This window comes from Eublepharis macularius, chromosome 8, assembly GCF_028583425.1.
Source record: "Eublepharis macularius isolate TG4126 chromosome 8, MPM_Emac_v1.0, whole genome shotgun sequence".
Lineage (NCBI taxonomy): Eukaryota > Metazoa > Chordata > Lepidosauria > Squamata > Eublepharidae > Eublepharis > Eublepharis macularius.
The window spans coordinates 55,053,961-55,073,561 of NC_072797.1; the positions used below are offsets into that span (position 1 = coordinate 55,053,961).

At 39.3% G+C, this 19,601-nt stretch overlaps 1 protein-coding gene across 1 annotated transcript in view; it reads right to left on the reverse strand.

Moving 5' to 3' along the window:
- The window catches only part of MCTP1 (multiple C2 and transmembrane domain containing 1), a 412,208-nt gene that overhangs the window by 221,224 nt on the left and 171,383 nt on the right, over window positions 1-19,601 (reverse strand). Inside the window, exon 10 of the mRNA XM_054986650.1 lies at window positions 17,699-17,799. Within this exon, the coding sequence (XP_054842625.1) occupies window positions 17,699-17,799 (101 nt within the window). The remainder of the gene's footprint in view (window positions 1-17,698; window positions 17,800-19,601) is intronic.

A 19,601-nucleotide genomic window follows, 5' to 3' on the forward strand; every position in this document is an offset into this window, starting at 1 on the left:
AAAATATGCAGAACCTTTTGGAGTACCCTTGCAGAATCCCAAGTTCCCTAGACCCCAGTTTTGAGAAACATTAAGAGTTAATTTCAATACTTCGCTGTACCTGTTGCTGACTTAAGCCAAGATCATGTTATGACATGAAATGTGATACCCTCAAATATAGAGGAAGGCAGCCCAAGCTTGTGTTACTGATCCAATATTTACTGTTAAGTCGTTGGAAAAATCCCAAGGTGGATTTCACTGCAGTCTAGCAAATCTAGAATGCTAAGCCATTGTATTTCGAAATAATTTCAATACTTTTAAAATTTAATGTCATGTACTGCATGAAGCGATAGATTCAGCAGATCAGAGGCCATATTAATGATATCAGTAAGACATGTAATTTGTTTCATACCTGATACAAATGACAATGAAATCAATATTTAGAAAAAGCTGTCCAGAATTCATGTCTTTCAATCTGAAATATTGATTCAGACTTCATCACAGGTTAATGTGCATATTATTAACTTTAATGGAGAAGTATAATTGTTTTAAACATACTGATTATGCAGTAGATGTTTGCATTTTCCAAAAAGTTAAATATCAGCACTTAGAATGAATTCATTAACCATCTTCATAGACACTGCTATGTCTATCAGAAGGATTTTCTCACATACCAAGTCCCAATGAAGGGAGGGATTCAGAGAGGATCTCACCTTTGCTTCAAAAAAGAATCTGAAAGGAGGTTCACAAAAGTGATGTGAAAAATTCTGCACCTGTGTGGGAAGGAATGTCTCATAAAAGGATTGCTGTAAAAAGCAACTTGCACACAGTTATATTTCAACTGGGCCGATTCCAGACGACTAACCTTAAGTCGCCTCATGCCGCCCTCTTCCGGATCGCGACGGGGAAAATGCGAAATATCGCGTTTCCTCGCGCGAGTTTTGCGCGTCGTCGCGCAAAACTCGCGCGAGGAAACGCGATATTTCGCATTTTCCCCGTCGCGATCCGGAAGAGGGCGGCATGAGGCGACTTAAGGTTAGTCGTCTGGAATCGGCCCTGGTTAGAGACAAACATGTTGTATGCGTGATTCAGGATCTCAGTTTGTTTCTTATTTTCTTGCCAATATCCATCAGCATTCAGTAAAAACTATCAATAAGCTGCTTTTGATTACTACTTTGTATAACACAGTTTACAATTTGGATGTAATGTTTCAACATTGCTGGTCAATGTACACAGCATGTACTCTAACACTAAGTTCTACGATTCACAGCTAATTCTGACATCATAGACCTCCTCTCAAAGTTGACTCAGAGACTCCACCTGGTGCAGAATGCTGCAGCTCATTTACTCTCAGGAGCTAGATGGAGCATGCATATCACTCATATTCTGCAATCACTCCATTGGCTTCCCATCAGTTACCAGGCTCAATTCAAGGTCATGACTATCACATTCAAAACCCTTCATGGCCTCAGCTCCTCATATTTGTGTGACTACCTCTCTCCCTATGTTCTACTATGGCAACTTGACTTATCTGGACAAGGATTTCTACAGACACCACCCTGCAATTGGGCAAAATTAACAGCTGCCCACACATGTGCTTTTCTCTGTGGTAGTCCCCACCTTATGGAACAGCCTGCCTGAGGAGATCAGAAAAGCTCCGACTCTCCTTGCTTTCTGCCAACTATGCAAAACTGAATTATTCAGGAGGGCTTTCTACCCAGATTATACGGCTGTGTTGTAAGAAGTAGCTCAGAGAGACACAGGGACTATACGCCATTCTGTTGGGTACTGTCTGCTGATGTAGAAATGCATGTACTAAGGAGTTTCCATATTGCTATGTCATGTAAATTAGTTACGCTTTGTTTCAGAAAGATTTCATCTGTCTCAGCTTTATGTTTGTTTTTTCACATTTTCTGCTACCATACTCTATTATCTCTCTTTCACTGAACATCCTGTTGTTCATTATTGTACTTTGTTCAGTGATTGTTCTAGTTGTTGATTATATTGTATTAAAAATGATCCAGTATTGATCATTTACATTTTTGTATACAAGTTTTCATTGGCCATAGTCATCAACTGACAAGTGCTCCTTCTGGGAGCAGGTGTTAATTGATGGAATGCAACATCATCAGCATAATTTGAGGAACAAATGCGCTGTATGTTTTCTGGAATAAAGAAGCTAAAAGAGACATCTACACCCCTGACATTTATAGAGTATAATATGGAACCCTTGCATGATGTTCATCAATAGAGCTGCAACTCCATATTCCTTTAAGTGTTAAATGCACATATCAGTGCTATCCAATCCAAGAGGCCATTACAATTGTTTAGAATCCTAGGTTTGTGAAGGTTTATTATGTTGTGTTTGCTTATTTGAAACTGGGGTGGGGGGGAGAAGGAAGGTCAAATTTAACTTATAGGATTGTCACAAGCTCACAGACGAGTCAGAAGACTATGTGAAATCTCATGACCTATTTTACCCAAATTGAATATTGCCTGACTTCCCTGTTTGCACCTACAAAACCCCACTCTAACCCTGAGTAAGTTATTCAGATAACACAAACAAAACATTGACAAAATCAGCTATCTGGAGCTTTTGGAAGCAAGACGACAAACAGCAGCAGGAATTCAAGGGCAGAGTTGCAGAACAACAGGAATACAAGGAAGCTAGATTAGGCTAGATTAGACGTAAAATAAATGGTTGACAGGGTGTGGGAGACTGGATATATAAGTAGCAAGGAGTGAATGACGGGCCTTTGTGAATTTTTAGAACAGGGGGAATTGGGCTAACTTAGCAGCCAAGAACAGGAATGCTTGTGAGAAAAGGGAAGGCATTCAGAGAGTCTTTTAACGGCATGCAATCACATCTGGCGAGAATCTGGGACACTGCTGAAGCAACAATGAAACAAGATATAACGTGCACCTGAGCTTGGTAACATGTTGGTCAAATATTTTGAAGCAATAATTAGGGTAGTAAGATGATAATGTTTTTTCATGTTGATTAGCTACTACCAAAATTGTTTTCTTATGTATAATAGCTGCTGCTAAGCAGGAAAGAACTGTAGCACATAGCAGTTGCCACCTCACAAAGAAGAAACCATATAGAAATGCCTAGTATTTCCACACCATCTCAGGAAACATAATTCCACATTTTAAATGCATTCCATTAATATTTATATGCACATGCATATGGAAGTTCTTTTTAAAGTCTTAGTTGTGTAGCTCAAGCCTATTGGACCACAGTGGGTCTTTTCCCCTATCAACTATAGGAGGTCAGTGGGAAGGAAAACCAATCTGTCTTGAAAAAGGAGGGAGAGTTATATTAAGCAAGTAAACAAGTTATGTTAAGCAAGTAAACAAGCTGAGGGTGAGTGGGTTTGTGTAGCATGCTAGAGAGTGGTTCTGGTTAAGTTCTGTGTGGGGCTGTTGGGGACTGTGTGAATTGCTGTTGTTTGCCGCTGGTTGCTGCTGCTCTTGTTTACAAGCCCCGCCCCCTAGTGTCCTGGGGCCCTCCTGGGCTAGGCAGGAAGTGATCTTTTGAAACAAAAGGCTCCTCCTCGCCAGAGGCAGAGCAGAAGCACCTGGGCGGAGGCAACAGCACATGGTGGAGACCTGCTGCTAGAAGGTAAGGGGTTGTTGTCTTTCTGCCTTTTGCCCTTTGCCTTTCCTAGCTACTGTGTGAAAAGCTGAGGGTGAGTGGGTTCTGTGTAGCTTGCTAGAGAGTGGTTATGGTTAAGTTCTGTGTGGGGCTGTTGGGGGCTGTGTGAATTGCTGTTGTTTGCTGCTGGTTGCTGTTGCTCTTGGTTACAAGCCCCGCCTCCTAGTGTCCTGGGGCCCTGCTGGGCTAGGCAGGAAGTGACCTTTTGAAACAAAAGGCTCCTCCTTGCCAGAGGAGAACTAAAGGGCTCTTGGCCTGTGGCTCTTAGCCTGGGGATCTGCCTGGGGGACCCAAAATTCTGCTGGTATACTAGTACTGCTGGTACTCTAGGTATATATTTGGAAGGCAATCAGGTTTACTGAAGCCCCCTTCGCAGTCACCAGCATAGAGTGTGCCATGTTTGTTTTCCTCCCAGAAGAGAAGATGGAGTTCACTTGACAGAAGTGTAAGCTGGTCAGACTTTTGGAAGAAAAGGTTCAGAGCCTGGAGGAGAGGATCACCACCTTTCAGGAGATCAAGGATGGAGAGGATTTTATTGACAACAGCCTGGGGGCTCTGCACAGCCAAGAAGAGGAAAGTCAAGGAGAAGGAGAAAGAGTCAATCTCCCTTCTGAGCCTCCTCTCAGATCTACGGTACAAACCCAAAGGCATCAATGAAGAAGACACTCTGGTCCACTTGAGCACAAGAATCGTTTTGAAGTGCTAGAGATGGTGACGGAGATGAGAGTGGAAGGAGAACCGCAAAGATCTGGAAGAGGGTGTGCAGAGGACATGGGGCCACACAGAAGTGGAAAAAATGGAAGGTGGTAGTCGTCGGGGACTCTTTGCTCAGGGGTATGGAATGCCATGTCTCTAGGCCAGATCCCCTAGTCCGAGAGATGTGTTGCTTGCTGGGGGCCAGAATTCAGGATATTACTGACCGACTGCCAAAACTCATCAAGCCCGCTGATGAGTAATCGTTTGTGCTGATTCATGTGGGAATGAACGACACGGCTGCGAATACTGTCGCAAGAATTAAAGAGGATTATGAAGGTCTTGGAAGGTAGTTGAAGACATTGGGGGCTCAGGTGGTATTCTCTTCTATCCTTCCAGTCATAGGAAGAGGAACGCGCAGGGAGCGGACCATACTTGAGGTGAATCGTTGGCTGAGATGATGGTGCCGGCAGGAGCGCTTTGCGTTCTGGGACCATGGGATAGGTTTTCTTAGAGAAGGCCTTCTAGCACATGATGGGCTTCACCTCTCAAGGACAGGGAAGAAAATGTTTGGAACGAACCAGGAGAACTTCATCAGGAGAGCTTTCAACTGATGCCGCAAAGGGCAGGGGACGATCAACATGGGAATTTCAGTGACCAAGTGAAAACAGCGGGGACCCACCTGGGTAGGACAGGTCAAACAAAGGTACAAGGCTACAAGTGTCTATGTACCAGTGCCCAAAGTATGGGCAATAAGAAAGAAGAGCTTGAGCTTCCATTGCAAAAAGAGGGCTACGATATAGTAGGAATTACTGAGACTTGGTGGGATGATTCCCATGACTGGAATGTGCTAGTGGATGGGTATGAGTTGTTCAAGAAAAACTGGAAGGGTAGAAGAGGAGGTGGAGAGGCAATGTACGTGAGGAGAGGGATGGTCAAGAAGTTATGGAGAATGGGGCAGACAGCCCAGTGGAAAGCATATGGGTAGAAATAAGTGGAGGAAGGACAAAGGGTATTATTGTTGGAGTCTGCTACAGACCATCTGACCAGCGAGAAGAAATGGATGCTGCTTCTTTGAACAGATTGGTAGAGTATTCAGAAATTAGAACCTTGTAATTATGGGTGACTTCAACTTACCCGATAGTGTCATGAATCACACTATTTCCTGACCTGTCTGGCCGATAACTTCCTTTTTCAAAAGGTGGGGAAAGCTACAAGGGGCTCGGCCATACTAGACTTGATATTAACCAACAGGGAAGAATTGGTAGATGAGATGAAGGTGGTGGGGACCTTAGAGGGAAGTGACCATGTCCTCCTTGAATTCCAGTTGCTGTGGGGGGCCAAGGAAGTTCGTAGCCAGACTCATGGGTTAGATTTTCTTAGGGCCAACTTCGATGAATTCAGAGGCTTGATGAGAGTCATTCCGTGGGGGAGTGTGCTGGAAGGGAAAGGAGTGAGTGAAGGGTGGGCCCTTCTCAAACATGAGCTTTTGCAAGCTCAAGCCCTCACTATCCCAGTAAGACAGAAACATGGTAAGGGCTCCAAGAAACCCATGTGGATGTACAGAGAGTTCCAGAATAAGCTAATGGAGAAAAAGGAAATGTTCAGGAAACGAAGAGAAGGACAGACCTCTAAAGAGGAGTATAAGAGGGTTACCAGGTACTGCAGATCAGCCATCAGAGAGGCCAAAGCTCAGTACAAGCTGGGTCTGGCCAGGAGGGCTCGCTACAATAAGAAAAACTTCTACAGATATGTGAGAAGCAAACGCAAGGTAAAAGAGGCAATTGGACCGCTGTTGGGAGTAGATGGAGAAACTCTGATGCAGGACAGAGAAAAAGCAGACCGGCTTAATGACTTTTTTGCCTCTGTTTTCTCCCTGAAGAACTCAGGCACATCTAGAGATAGTAGAAAATGTGGCAGGACACCTGAATACCTAATTGACATTGACAGAGAGGTTGTGGAGAGGCATTTGGCTGCACTGGATGAATACAAATCCCCTGGGCCGGATAGGGTGAACCCAAGAGTGCTGAAAGAACTTTCTGGAGGACTGGGGATGTGCCACAAGATTGGAGAAGAGAGAATATTATCCCAATCTTTAAGAAAGGGAAGGAGGATGACCCAGGAAACTACAGGCCGGTCAGTCTGACTTCTGTTGCTGGGAAGATATTAGAACAGATTTTAAAGGGATCAATCTGTAAGCATCTGAAGGACCGCTCAGTGATCTGGGGAAGTCAGCATGGTTTTGTTCCTAACAGATCTTGCCAGACCAACCTGGTTTATTTCTTTGATCGAGTGACCAGCTTACTGGATCGGAGGAACTCTGTCGACGTGATTTATCTGGATTTGAGTAAAGCTTTTGATAAGGTCCCCCATGACATTCTGATGGGCAAACTGGAAGACTGTGGACTGGACTATAGGACAGTTCGGTGGATAGGGAACTGGTTATAGGACCGCACTCAAAGAGTGGTGGTCAACGGCGTTTCATCAGATTGGAGGGAGATGTCCAGTGGAGTGCCGCAGGGCTCGGTTTTGGGACCGGTACTTTTCAATATTTTTATCAATGATCTGGATGAAGGAGTGGAAGGGCTGCTCATTAAATTTGCTGATGATACCAAATTGGGAGGAGTAGCAAACACCCAAGAAGATAGAATTAAAATTCAACAAGACCTGAATAGTCTGGAGAAGTGGGCAGCTGTGAATAGGATGCAATTCAACAAAGATAAGTGCACAGCATTACATCTGGGCCACAAAAATGGGAAGCACAAATACTGGATGGGGGATACACTTCTGGGCATTAGTATATGTGAAAGGGATCTTGGAGTAAGAGTGGACTGTAAACTAAATATGAGCAGTCAGTATGATGCAGTGGCAAAAAAGGCTAATTCAATCTTGGGTTGTATCAAAGGGGCCATGGCGTCGAAATCGCAGCAGGTCATAGCCCCTCTCTATACTGCCTTGGTCAGGCCGCACCTGTAGTACTGTGTGCAGTTCTGGAGGCCTCACTTCAAAAAGGATGTGGACAAAATCGAGAGGGTGCAGAGGAGAGCGACAAGGATGATCAGGGGTCTGGAGACTGAGCCCTATGAGGAAAGGCTGAGGGCCTTGGGAATGTTTAGTTTGGAGAAGAGGAGGTTGAGGGGGGACATGATTGCTCTCTTTAAATATTTGAAAGGCTGTCATTTGGAGGAGGGCAAGGAGCTGTTCCAGTTGGTAGCAGAGGGTAAGACCCGAAACAATGGGCTTAAATTACATGCACAAAGGTACCAGCGGGATATTAGGAAAAACTTTTTCATGGTCAGAGTAGTTCAAAAGTGGAATCAGCTGCCTAGGGAGGTGGTGAGCTCCCCCTCACTGGCAGTTTTCAAGAAGAGGCTGGATGAATACTTGTCAGAGATGCTTTAGGCTGATCCTGCACTGGGAAGGGGGTTGGACTAGATGGTCTGTATGGACCCTTCCAACTCTATGATTCTAAGTTCAGGAGAAATCAAGATCATGTTAGCAATTTTGTTCATCCTATGGAAAAGGGGAGGGGAAAGAAGAGACATTCATATATTTATTTCTAGGCAAAAAACCATAGATCATATGTTAAGCCTTTTCTGGTTGACCTACTTTTCTCCAACAGCAGTGCAACCAGGTCAGGAGGCAGACGTGGAATGGATGGTTTGGTTTACTTATGTGAATATTTACTACTCCATTTCAGGTAAGCTTTTTTCTCCCTACATACAGTGGGAATCTGGGTAGTCCTTAAATGATCAATTGTTATGCAGAAAACACACTTTACCAGTGTGAGTTTTTAAACAAGGTTGTATCTTTGTTAGCTGTCCACTGTAGGATATTTACCATTAGTTAACAATGAGATAAAGTACTAATTGCTTTCGACAATATTATCAAACATCACAAGTCAATGGGCTTGTGACCTAAACAGTCTTCAAAGCAGCAAAGTAAAAAGATGGTTGTAGAGTTACTGTGAGGACTCCAGTCTAAGCCCATTTAATGAATTTAAAATGGAGGAATTCTGCGTAGGATGGCACTGTTAGCCACCCAGTTAAAATGGAACTTGACATATTTCAGTTAAAACGTTTTAGCCTGAGCCAAAAAGCAGGACTTGGGCACTCAGGTTTATGCTTGTTATAATGACTCAGATGGAGCTTTGCTCTTGGCTGCAAAAGATGCATTACCCAAAGGTGCATTACCCAGAGAACCCTTGTCTACAAAAGGTGCATTACCCATGTTTCCACAAACCCCATGTGTCCACTCTCTATCAATACCCTTGCATCTACTGTGGAACAGATGTACAATGCATTCATGCAAAACCAGGAGCTTTCTAGGAATTTTACTTGTGTTCAACTTCATCTTTTAAGCTATATTTCCTTTGGTCTTCAATATAACAGTTGAAGCATCAAGAATGATGAATTTAAGCACTGTAAACCTTCAAACAAAATTAATCCTTAATCCATGAAAATCTCAAACCCTATATAATTAAAACAATGAGGTAAAACTCAAGCAAATTTATTTCCAATACAAACTAAAAAAAAAAATCAGTGTTCAAAGTCATTTCATGCATCTCTTATTTACCTTTTTCTAATATTTATCATAATTTTTTAAGAAATTAGAAGTCTAAGATACTCTAGATAAATGACTCAATTAATTGTACAAAGGTAGCCCTCTTTGAGCTGAACCAGAGCGGTGAGCTCTTTATTAAAAGCACTATTCTATAGTCCATAACCTTGTTCCTTGACTCCTCTCTAGTTTCCAATTTAAACAAGTCCCCGTGCGGCCTGTTCTAAAGGGCTTTGTCTCCCTGTCATTGTTAAAAGAGCTGAAGCATCCTGGAAGTGTGAAATCAGACCTCATGTGCTGAACGGTTCCCCAGGGAACGCTGGACTGCACAGAAGGTCAAAGTCATGGGCTGGACCCTCTGAAAGCGCCCTGATCGCCCGTCTGTGACGCAGCAAGTAGGGGGAAGGAGAGAGAGAATGTGTGTGTATATATGTGAGTGAGAAAGAGAGAGAAAGGACTATAATTGAACACATCTTAATTAAAACTCTCAGACAGCAAAAATAAACTGTTTTCTAGTCAGCCTGTCAAATGCAACAGAGTTAGCTCTACTAATGAGGCTTGGTTTTTCTTATTAAGAAATAAGAAAAATAATGTTCGCTTAGCAGTAGATAAAAAAATTAAACATCTTTTCCAATGTTTTAATTTCTTAAACAATATGTCATTAATATATTATTTACAAAAACATCATGCAAATACCTGATATAAAATTGTAAATATCTTATTAGTCTTATTTTCACACTACTAGATTTTTTAACTTCAAAATCAAGTACAGCAGCAGAATGCTTCCTATACTTCTTTGCAGCAATCTAGCTTCAAAGATTTAAGATGCAACATGAAAAGGTATTTACTGAGCCTTTTTACATTGTGAAACCATACATGCAATGCAATTCTAAGCAGAGTTATGCCAGTCTAAGCCTATTGATTTCAATGGGCTTAGATTGGGGTAACTCTGCATAGGATTGCACGGATAATTACTTTTTTTGTCTCTATCACAAATTATTGCTTCTATTTAAACATGTATACTTCCATTACTTTCTACCATCTGTTCTTTAGCTAGTGGACTCCATTTAGAAGCTATGCAATTTTCTTGAGGCATAACAGATCATCTGCAAGAAAAAATAGCTAAACCTTTTTTTTTCCTGCTAACTACATGGCAAATTGTAGATAGCCATGTTGGTCCATTAGGAAAAAATTCAAAAGCAGCAGTAACTCAATACCTTTATTACTACCAACTAATACACCTCAAAATAGTGAACAAGCTTTCTAGGGACCTCAAAAGTTAGCTCGTTTGTGGTGTTTTAGTTTACAAGTCCCCAATGTGGTACCAATACTTTTCCTGGTGCCCACTAAACATTTTTAGAAACTGGGTGGGGCTAGATGGGGATTTTTGCCCAGCAGAACTTCTGATTAGCCACTGGAAATCTGATTGGCTGTGTAGAACTTTAAAAATCTTGCTTTGGCAGTAGCTGCCCCACGGAACAAGTATCTTCACAGTGTGACTGAATATAAACTGTATGTATACAAGAAAATATTTTTATACAATACTTTGTTTAAAAATGCATCCTGTTAAATAGAGCTTTTGCCTAAAATGTTGAAGAGTTATTGTTAGAGTTAGGCATAATCTACTCCTTGACATTTTGTAGTTTGTTGCACCTCCTGCAGCAGCCATTTTGTGGATGTGTCCACTATGCTGTGTCAGAATTCCAAAGGTGCTCACAGGCTCAAAAAAGTTGGTGACCTCAGTTGGATAAAAAGTGGCTAGGGTGTCCGACTTGGATCTGGGAAAATCTAGGTTAAATCCCCACTCTGCCATGAAAGCTTGCTGGGTGACCTTGGGCCAGTCACACACATTCAGACTAACCTAGCTAACAGGGTTGTTGTGAAGATAAAATAGAGGAAGGCAGAATGTGTAGATCACTTTGGGTCCCCAATGGGGAGAAAAGAAGAAGTATAAATGAAGAAAAATAAAATAAAAATAAATGTATATACCACTAAAATATCCCAAGTCATTATTATGATTGACAGTTACAATCAAAATTGAATTACCTTAAGAATCTATGACTATTTTGTAACTTTCCTAATATTTATCCAATATTACCTAATTTTTTCCAGTTTTGTATTGTTTCCATTATAACTATTCTGAGATTTTAGAATCTCTCTCATAAAGGAAAGGTTGGTCAACTTGTTCATTCATAAATTCAAAGCTGAAGGCCCAAAGCCAGGTAAAGAATCATGAGACCTGAAGAAAAGTTAAATGGACAGGGGGGGGGGGTTCACTGCCAGTTTGTATGTCTTTTAGGACACTATGCAACCCTATTTATAAACCTGTTTACATAACACTTTAAGTACCAAAAATCTTTGATTTTTTTTTGCACCCCACTTATATTTCATCTGGCAAAGAGGTCTATGTAGAAAAGAGCAAGAGTCCAGTAGCGCCTATAAGACTAACAAAATTTGTGGTAGGGTATGAGTGAGCTGTGGTTCATGAAAGCTTATACTCTACCACAAATTTTGTTAGTCTTATAGGTGCTATTGGACTCTTGCTCTTTTCTATTGCTACAAACAGACTCACAGCTACTCATCTTGATCTGTGCTGCGAAGGTTCAAGCAACATCCTGCTTTTGCCAAGAGCTGATTAGATTTAGTGAAATACTCTAAACGTGCTAACAGCCATAAACAGTCACACAGAATCACAACTGTGTCTTGAGACTTTGGGAGGTCAGAGTCACTGGTAGAGCAGTTTCAATGGATGTTGTGTGCCTATATTATAGAAGAAGTCTAATGAATGAATTACCCACTTGCAACAGCATCAGTATCTTGATATGGAGTTCTAAATACCACCATGCGAAGCAAATGACTAAGCTATTAAAATATTTGGGCTCTTTCAAATTTCATTCAACACTAGGCAGAAGTGCTCACAGTCTCATACTGGCCCATTTGTTTGTTTCAGAAAAGCCTTTGTCTTTCAGAGAAACATTTATGTTCTCATTTACAGTATGTAAAAATATTATAACCAGCTGTGATATGGTCTGTTAATTTTATATGAAAACTGTAATTCTATAAAAGATACATCAGGAAACAACAAAGAAGATACTAAGACCAGCACCTGGAAAAACAGAATTTAGAAATGGAATCCAATTTCAAATATACACTTTCACTTCCCTAGCCATCCTTTCCATTCCAGGAGTTAACCACATGGCTTTACATAACAGATGTGCAAGTAAAAATGAGGTTCCTCATAACTATTATTTGCAATAATATTTTAAACTCTGGTTTCAATATCTGATTTACAAGATAAGCAAAGAGTGCATTTGTAGACACATAATATCAGGAAAAAATGAAATCCTGCCCTCTAATCATAGTTGACTTATGGCGACCCCTGGTGGGGTTTTCATGGCAAGAGACTAACAGAGGTGGTTTGTCATTGCCTGACTCTGCAATCCTGGTCTTCATTGGAGATCTAGCATCCAATTACTAATTAAGGCCGACCCTGCTTAGCTTCTGAGATCTGATGAGATCAGGCTCTCTGGGCTAGAAGGGGAGAGAGAAAGCATTCTGAATGAGAGAAGGAATGTTGCATTCATAGCTAGTTCCTAATTTGTAAACCATGGTTAGCCATGTTTCACCTACACTCAGAACTAAGAATCTCAATTTTTCATTCAATTTAAAAAGAATTGTTGGATGTATAGGGTGAAACACTAACCCTTTCCTTGCATTCTGTCCTTACTGGCGATACTTAAGTGAACTAACCAAACAATTTAAAACTGATTCTATTAACTTTGAGAGTAAGCAGTTCTCAGACTTTTGTTATACATTTACTAAGACTGTGAAACCTCTCTCCAACTTGATAAAATTTTAATTTACCTTTTTGCTTGTGTTCTGTCCATACATATATGTAGCAGTTGAATACTGGAAAGTTAGCCACTACAACTGATTTTAAAAATGGTAGTAACACTACCCTACTGAGACCTCAGATTTTCATGATTTTACATGACGAAGTGATCTCCTGTCACAGAATTCAGAATGAATACAGGGCATGTGTTTTTTTTAAAGAACTGAAAGTTTCATTAAAAAGTAATTTACGTTTTAACTTACGCATTGAAAGAGACTCAGTAACTTTGTTTAGAATATGGAGTTCTCAAAGACAGTATAACCTTTTTTAATAATTTGAAAACCCAAAAGTTCTTTGTAATCATAATAAGATTACCACTTTAAAAAATTAAAGAAAATCTCTTTTCCTCTCACACTTATAATAGGTGACTAAAATTTTTCACATAAACTAATGAGTTTGTACTTACTACTTTTCATTTTTAGGAATTTAATATGAGAATATAATCCAACCTAGAGGAAAATAGGTGCAAATAGACTCATACTTTGCTGATACACCATTTGATTCCTAGATGTTTGGAAATACAAAATGAAAAAAATCAAGGAACTCTTTTTAACACCTAATACTATTTTATATACTACCTCAGACCAACATTTACTTTAGCATGCATGTGTATACAGTACTTCTATGTCTATAAACACTGGTTTATTTATTTATTTATTTATTTATATTCCACCCTCCCCACATCAGCAGGCTCAGGGCGGATTACAACCAAGTTTAAAATCATATTTCATACTATATACAGGTTAAAACCATAAAACATCTTAAATACATGGATTAAACATACATACATACATACACATATACATACACACACACACACACACACACACACACATATACATATATGTAAACACAGCGGCACACAATCTAGGCAACCACCTTTTTAGCCATCTCTGGAGTATTTTGGCAGGGAAATATGAGAGATGGAAGTGTCACTAGTAGGGAGGGCCTATCTGTACTCCCCCGGCTAGGGGACACCGCCCGGCATCAACCATATGCCTCGTGGAACAGCTCTGTCTTACAGGCCCGGCGAAAAGCTAATAAATCTCACCAGGCCCTGGTCTCATTGGACCAGCCAATGTGGATTCGATTATTTTCAGTAAATAAAATAGTGCAAGATTGTTGCACAAAAGTGCCTTCCCCCTTGCTCCTTCCAATTCGCCGAGCAAAAGAGAGATGAGACAGACAAGGGCTGATGTAAAGAACAACGTATATTTGCAAATAGGGTACAGGCTACAAGTGAGCTCAGAGTGTACCAGAGAACAAAGGAGCACATGCTACTTTTAAGGGCTCATGACATCATTTTGGAGAAACGAAAGTCACATTCAAAATAAGCATCTGATCTTTTTACACCTTTAGATTGGCTATTCTCCATTTCTCACTCTCGTGACAGCATCGCACACGCACACACCTCTCCAAAGGGACGGGTTGGGGGGAGAACTCATAATTCTTCCTTTGTCTCTACCCCTGCCTCTGCATCACAGGAATGTCCAGTTATCTATCTCCTGAAGGCTAAACTTCTCCCCTCTTCTTTGTATGTAGGCAGAGAGGCCCTGCGGGGACTAGTTATTTAAGACATGCATAGAAAATACATTTTGCGTCTCTTACTAGTGTAAATTCATGATTACATGATTGATCCAAGGTCTCTACTAAAATTTGCTAATCCCACAAGATGATGTCATATTCCAACATTTGAGGAAGTAGTGAAACTGAATTATTTATAATCAACTTTTCTTAGAATTGTACCAGCCTGAATTTAGAAGCAAGCTCCTCTAACAGTTTTATCTCATAACAAATATTAAATATTTAAAAGCATAATGATATATAGAAAATCTAGAATATAAGTCTTCAAATACAAAAACAAAAAACCCCAAAAAGCTTTATTTTATAATAAATTTCTATAGTGAACATTTTGGGTGAAACATGTATATAAGTACTCAAAGAAAACAGTATTTTGTGTGTACCTTTGCAAGTAAAGTTTTGGAAATTCTGTATATTTATAAATGACTCAAATATTCTTCCCTAAATTTCACAACCAATACAAATGATGTGTTGCTCAGGAAAAGCCCAGGACTCAGCAACATCATAGAAAATTATCCTATTGTCCCATGATCAACATTTTCTCCCCCCCCCCCCGCCCACATTGGACTATAAGGTCAAAGGAATCTTTAGAAATTTCTCTCTCATCACCAAAAGATATGGCATTTTGTACACTCTACAAACATGTTTTTAGTTTTCAGAAGTGAAAAACTAGTACCTTTCTAGAGAAAATGTGATATTCATTACGTGTCTTAAAGCCATCCGAAAAATAATTTCTTACACAACAAGTAAGTTCTTACACAACATATTTTCCTAAAGACAGACTGTACTTAGGTGTCAAAAGAAGCTACACAGCCTAATCTAAACATGTTTTACTAGGTAAAAGGACAACAGAGTAATAGGGTTTCTCTCAAGAAAGTATGGTCAGGAATGTAGTCTAAATCAGGTATTTTACAGTGCAACCATAAGCAGTTACATCCTACTAAGTCCATTGAAATCAATGAGCTTAGAAGGGTGTAACCTGCTTATGACTCCACTGTTAATATATTTAAACTTAATATACTTGTCTTGGATCTTCACATAAATGGGATGTGCTGTTTCACAAGCTGCCACTTTATTCTACATGTGTAAATGGCAGAATCAAGAGTAGGTGGCATATTTTATACTGTAAAAATCTGTTAAATAAACTAAAAGATAATTATAATACAACCATTTCTCATATGCAGACAAAACAAATTTAAAGCCACATAAATTGCAAAACATTTTGAAACAGACAAATCATACCAATCCAGGCTGCTGACCCTGGACAGTTGGAAACCCTTTCACATGTGGAAAGCTGTGCATATTAGATTTACAACATAACTGGTCAAAACCTATAGTGTCAGACATTTTTAAACATTAACTTTGTTCAGCAGGTTTTATTCTAAGGTTGATTACCAATATGGATTTGTTATTTTTATGAAACATTAACTTCTAAAAAAAATGGATCATAACAACTTTCAACAGCATTAGCTATGGTTTTAATAAATGTGAATGATTCACCAAGCAGTCTTTCTCTTTGGCTTTTATCATGAAGCACCAAGGCCAGTCTACAGTCAAAAAACTTTTTTAAAAATTGAATAAAAACAGAAATAAAACAAACTAACAACAATATTTAAACACAGAAGTTATTTCTTAAAGCAGTTGTGCTAAGTAGCAGCAGGCCGGTTCCTTCCATTTGAAGATACTCAGTTATTATTGTTTGTCAAACTCCAGATGAAGCCTAGCATTCTCCCAGAAGCCTAGCATTCTCCCAGAATTACACCTGATTCCAAACCACATAGATCAGTTCCCCTGGAGAAAAAAGGCAGCTTTGGAGGGAAGACTCTATGGCATTTCATCCCCATTGAGCTTCCTCCTCACCCCAAACTCCAGCCTCCCCAAGCACCACTCACAAATATCTAGAAATTTCCCAAGCCGGAGTTGGCAACCTTAGCTATTATAACTGGTAGTCAAGAGGAGAAACTTGTTTCCACCTGCTGCAGACCTCACCCCTGTCCTTGCTAACAAAATGACACCACAATGAAATAAAAAGGCAAGTTTTCACTTACAAAATGGCATTCTAGGCTTTCTGGAATAATTGATTATATTAGACCATGTTGTTCAATTGACTGGCAGTCCAGTCCTCTTGCGAACACACATAAGTATGGAATTCTAGGAACCATAATCAGCAGGAGCTTGTGGATGCAAGCTTTCCCACTTCTGTCTTCCCCCACCTTCTTTCTGAGATTTCCCCAAAGGTTCTATGGACAAAGCATACCATGATTCAGAGGCCTGAAATGAAGAAGGGGGTACTGGGTAAAACTGCCCTCATTTCTTTCTCTTTCACCAGTGGAAACTCTTGTGTCAGTAGAAGCACTACTGGCAGAAAATGAGGTTGTGGGATATTTCATCTTATTTCTCCTACTAAGTTCAGAGCATGGTACCTGAGGGTTTTTGTATGAATCTCCAGTGACCACCCCCGCCTCAAGCATTAGCTTCTTGGAGGTTGTGGGGGGCTGCTAGAAGAAGGGGGAGGCACGAAAGATCAGCATTCACAAGCGTACAGTAACATGCAACTCAGATTAAATATTCTTGACCCTTGGATGAACATTTGCTACTTCTTAATATATATGAGAATTACTTTGCCTGTTTGGAACTACCTGTGTGTAATGTTTTGTTCAAAACAGTATCTCACGGTTAGGAGATTAAGTCCTAAAATCCATGCTGATTGTAATTTTATGAAATCAGTATGGCAACATGCACAATGTTGTTAATGATGATATTAAATAATTATGATAACTAGTATGCCTAGAGTGCTTACATAGATATATTCCTATCTCGAGAAATTATCAAGGAGACACACAAAAATACTCCTTAAAAGATATATTTCAAATTATTTTTGTGTTCTCCATTTTAGAGAGACAGCTTTAGATTAACATGTGAACCTGTCATACCATGAACCAGTGACAACTTTATCTTGTAAAATATTTAATTCAGTTTTGTTTGCATTGATGTTTATCTCTTGCAGCCCACTGAGAATGAAGACTTACAACATGGAGCTCATGAGCCCAGTTTTGAGGAACTGCAGTAGTGAGATGATGTATTATCCCTTTCCATAAATACTTTCAGTAAGGTACTGTTAACTGGTATCAAAAACCCCAACCAAGACACAGATCTGTCTATAAGGCAGCTTCTTTAAAAGAACAGAAATTTTAAAAACAGTAAGTTCACCAAACCCAAAAAAGAAACCCTGGCAAACTTTAAGATTTATATTTTGTGTGCTCTGCTGCTTTTGCAAAAGTTATAAAACCAGACCTCCTTCAGTAAGGTATCTATTCCCACAGAAATTGAAAGACTTCTTGCCTGTTACATCAGCAGCCATCAAACCTTCTGCTCTGATGACCTTCACCTGGAGAAATCCCACATCCTTCACATTATGAAACATCCTCACTAGGCTCTAGAATACATACAAAAGTATTGCATTAGATTGAACTTGAAAAGGAATGGGGAAACGGGCACAGATTATTTCTTCTTTTCCCATCCATATTTTATAGCAATGTATTAGATTGTTCTGCAATAGGCATTCAGATTGGAACAATGCATTGTATCTTTTCAGTATAGCCATATCTCCACTCAATGTAGGAAAAATCTATTTCAGTTTCTGTTACTTGATTTTAAATATTTCCATATTTACTTGGAATGGATAAATAGTATACAAAAGGGATATCAAAAGGTTATGTCCAGGTCATAATGTATAAAAAGATATTTCTACATGCAGTAAACTGGGCTGTCATCCAGTTCCTGAGATCTACTTTTGAAGCCCATGTTTCAATTTCAGGTAGGTAATGAAAGGATCTTAAAAACTATAGTAACTTCTACATCCACACAAGCTACTATAGAAAGAAGCATTCTTTTCAAGATTTCCCTAATCACTTGCCAAAAATGATCGTTCCTATAGGGAGTATTGAACTTTTAACTTACTCATATTATTTTGGTATAAAGTTGTACACTATCAGTGCAATCCTAAGAAGAGTTACTCCAATCTAAGCCCATTGAAATCAATGGAATTTGACCGAGTAACCCTTCTTAGGATTGTTCTGAAAATGTGAGAATATATATTTGCTCTTCAAGAGATGAGCATTCTTCCAGGAACAAATAAATGTTTTTATTATAGTAAAGTTTGGTACTTTAGAACAAACTGATATTTTAAAAATGCAAGAAATTTGAAGGATTTCTAAATATTTTATATGGTTAAGGCTAATTATCAAAACAAAGTAGGATTTTAATAAGTACAGATTATTGTTTCTTCTGCTCAGTTGCTGTTTGATGGATAATCATTAAGTGTATATTGCTTGGAAAAATGGAATATTTTATGCTTGATGCGTCAACTATTAAACCGTTAGACAAACATTTTTACCAATAAGAGTCAGACACAAAGCCCACAGTATAAATCCCATAAGACGGCTTATTGTGTACAGAGAAGGTCTGACCTTGGCATACTGAGCTGAGGCGAAGCAGTTATATGGCACATCAATTTTCACATATAAATGTATTTATATATTTCTACAGAGACATGTCATTTGTTACAAAGATTAACTTCTAATGTCTTAATATTTATTCATCATAAAAATGTATTTAATCACAGGATAAACATGCATAACAAAAGATTTTTCACACACTTTACATGACTACAAACTGCCTAAATTTGGAAGCACAGATAGTATCAAAATCCATATGCTTGTTGGTAGAGTTCCATTCAACAATATCTGGTAGTCTTTTGTTAAAGCTAGTATTTTAATTCAGAGGTTAATGCAGAGGCCAGATATGGAGAGTGCGGGGAATTCAAGGTTTTGAAACTATATTTAGCATGTTTTTCTGTATGATAAAACAAAAGAACAAAATGATTTTTCCTACCTACATGCACATTTCTCCCCCTCACCTGACCAAAAGAAAAAAAAAGCATTGCAGTATTTCACTCGATACTATTTGTCAGGGCTCTGTGGGGTAATTATAGTTTGAACTTTTAGATTCAGCTAGTCAGCTGATTTAGAGCAATTTATTGCACACTCTGACAAACCAGGCCAGCGACATAATTTAGAATATTATTGTAGGATTTTGTGAAAAGCAAATGAGTTTAATACATTACTTTTAACATACAACTTAAAGTAATGATTTATCAGATGATTGTCAGCCTTCTTATTTATGATTATTGTTGAAGGCCTCAAAACCTGTATGGTATCTGAGGCCTGAAATTTCCAT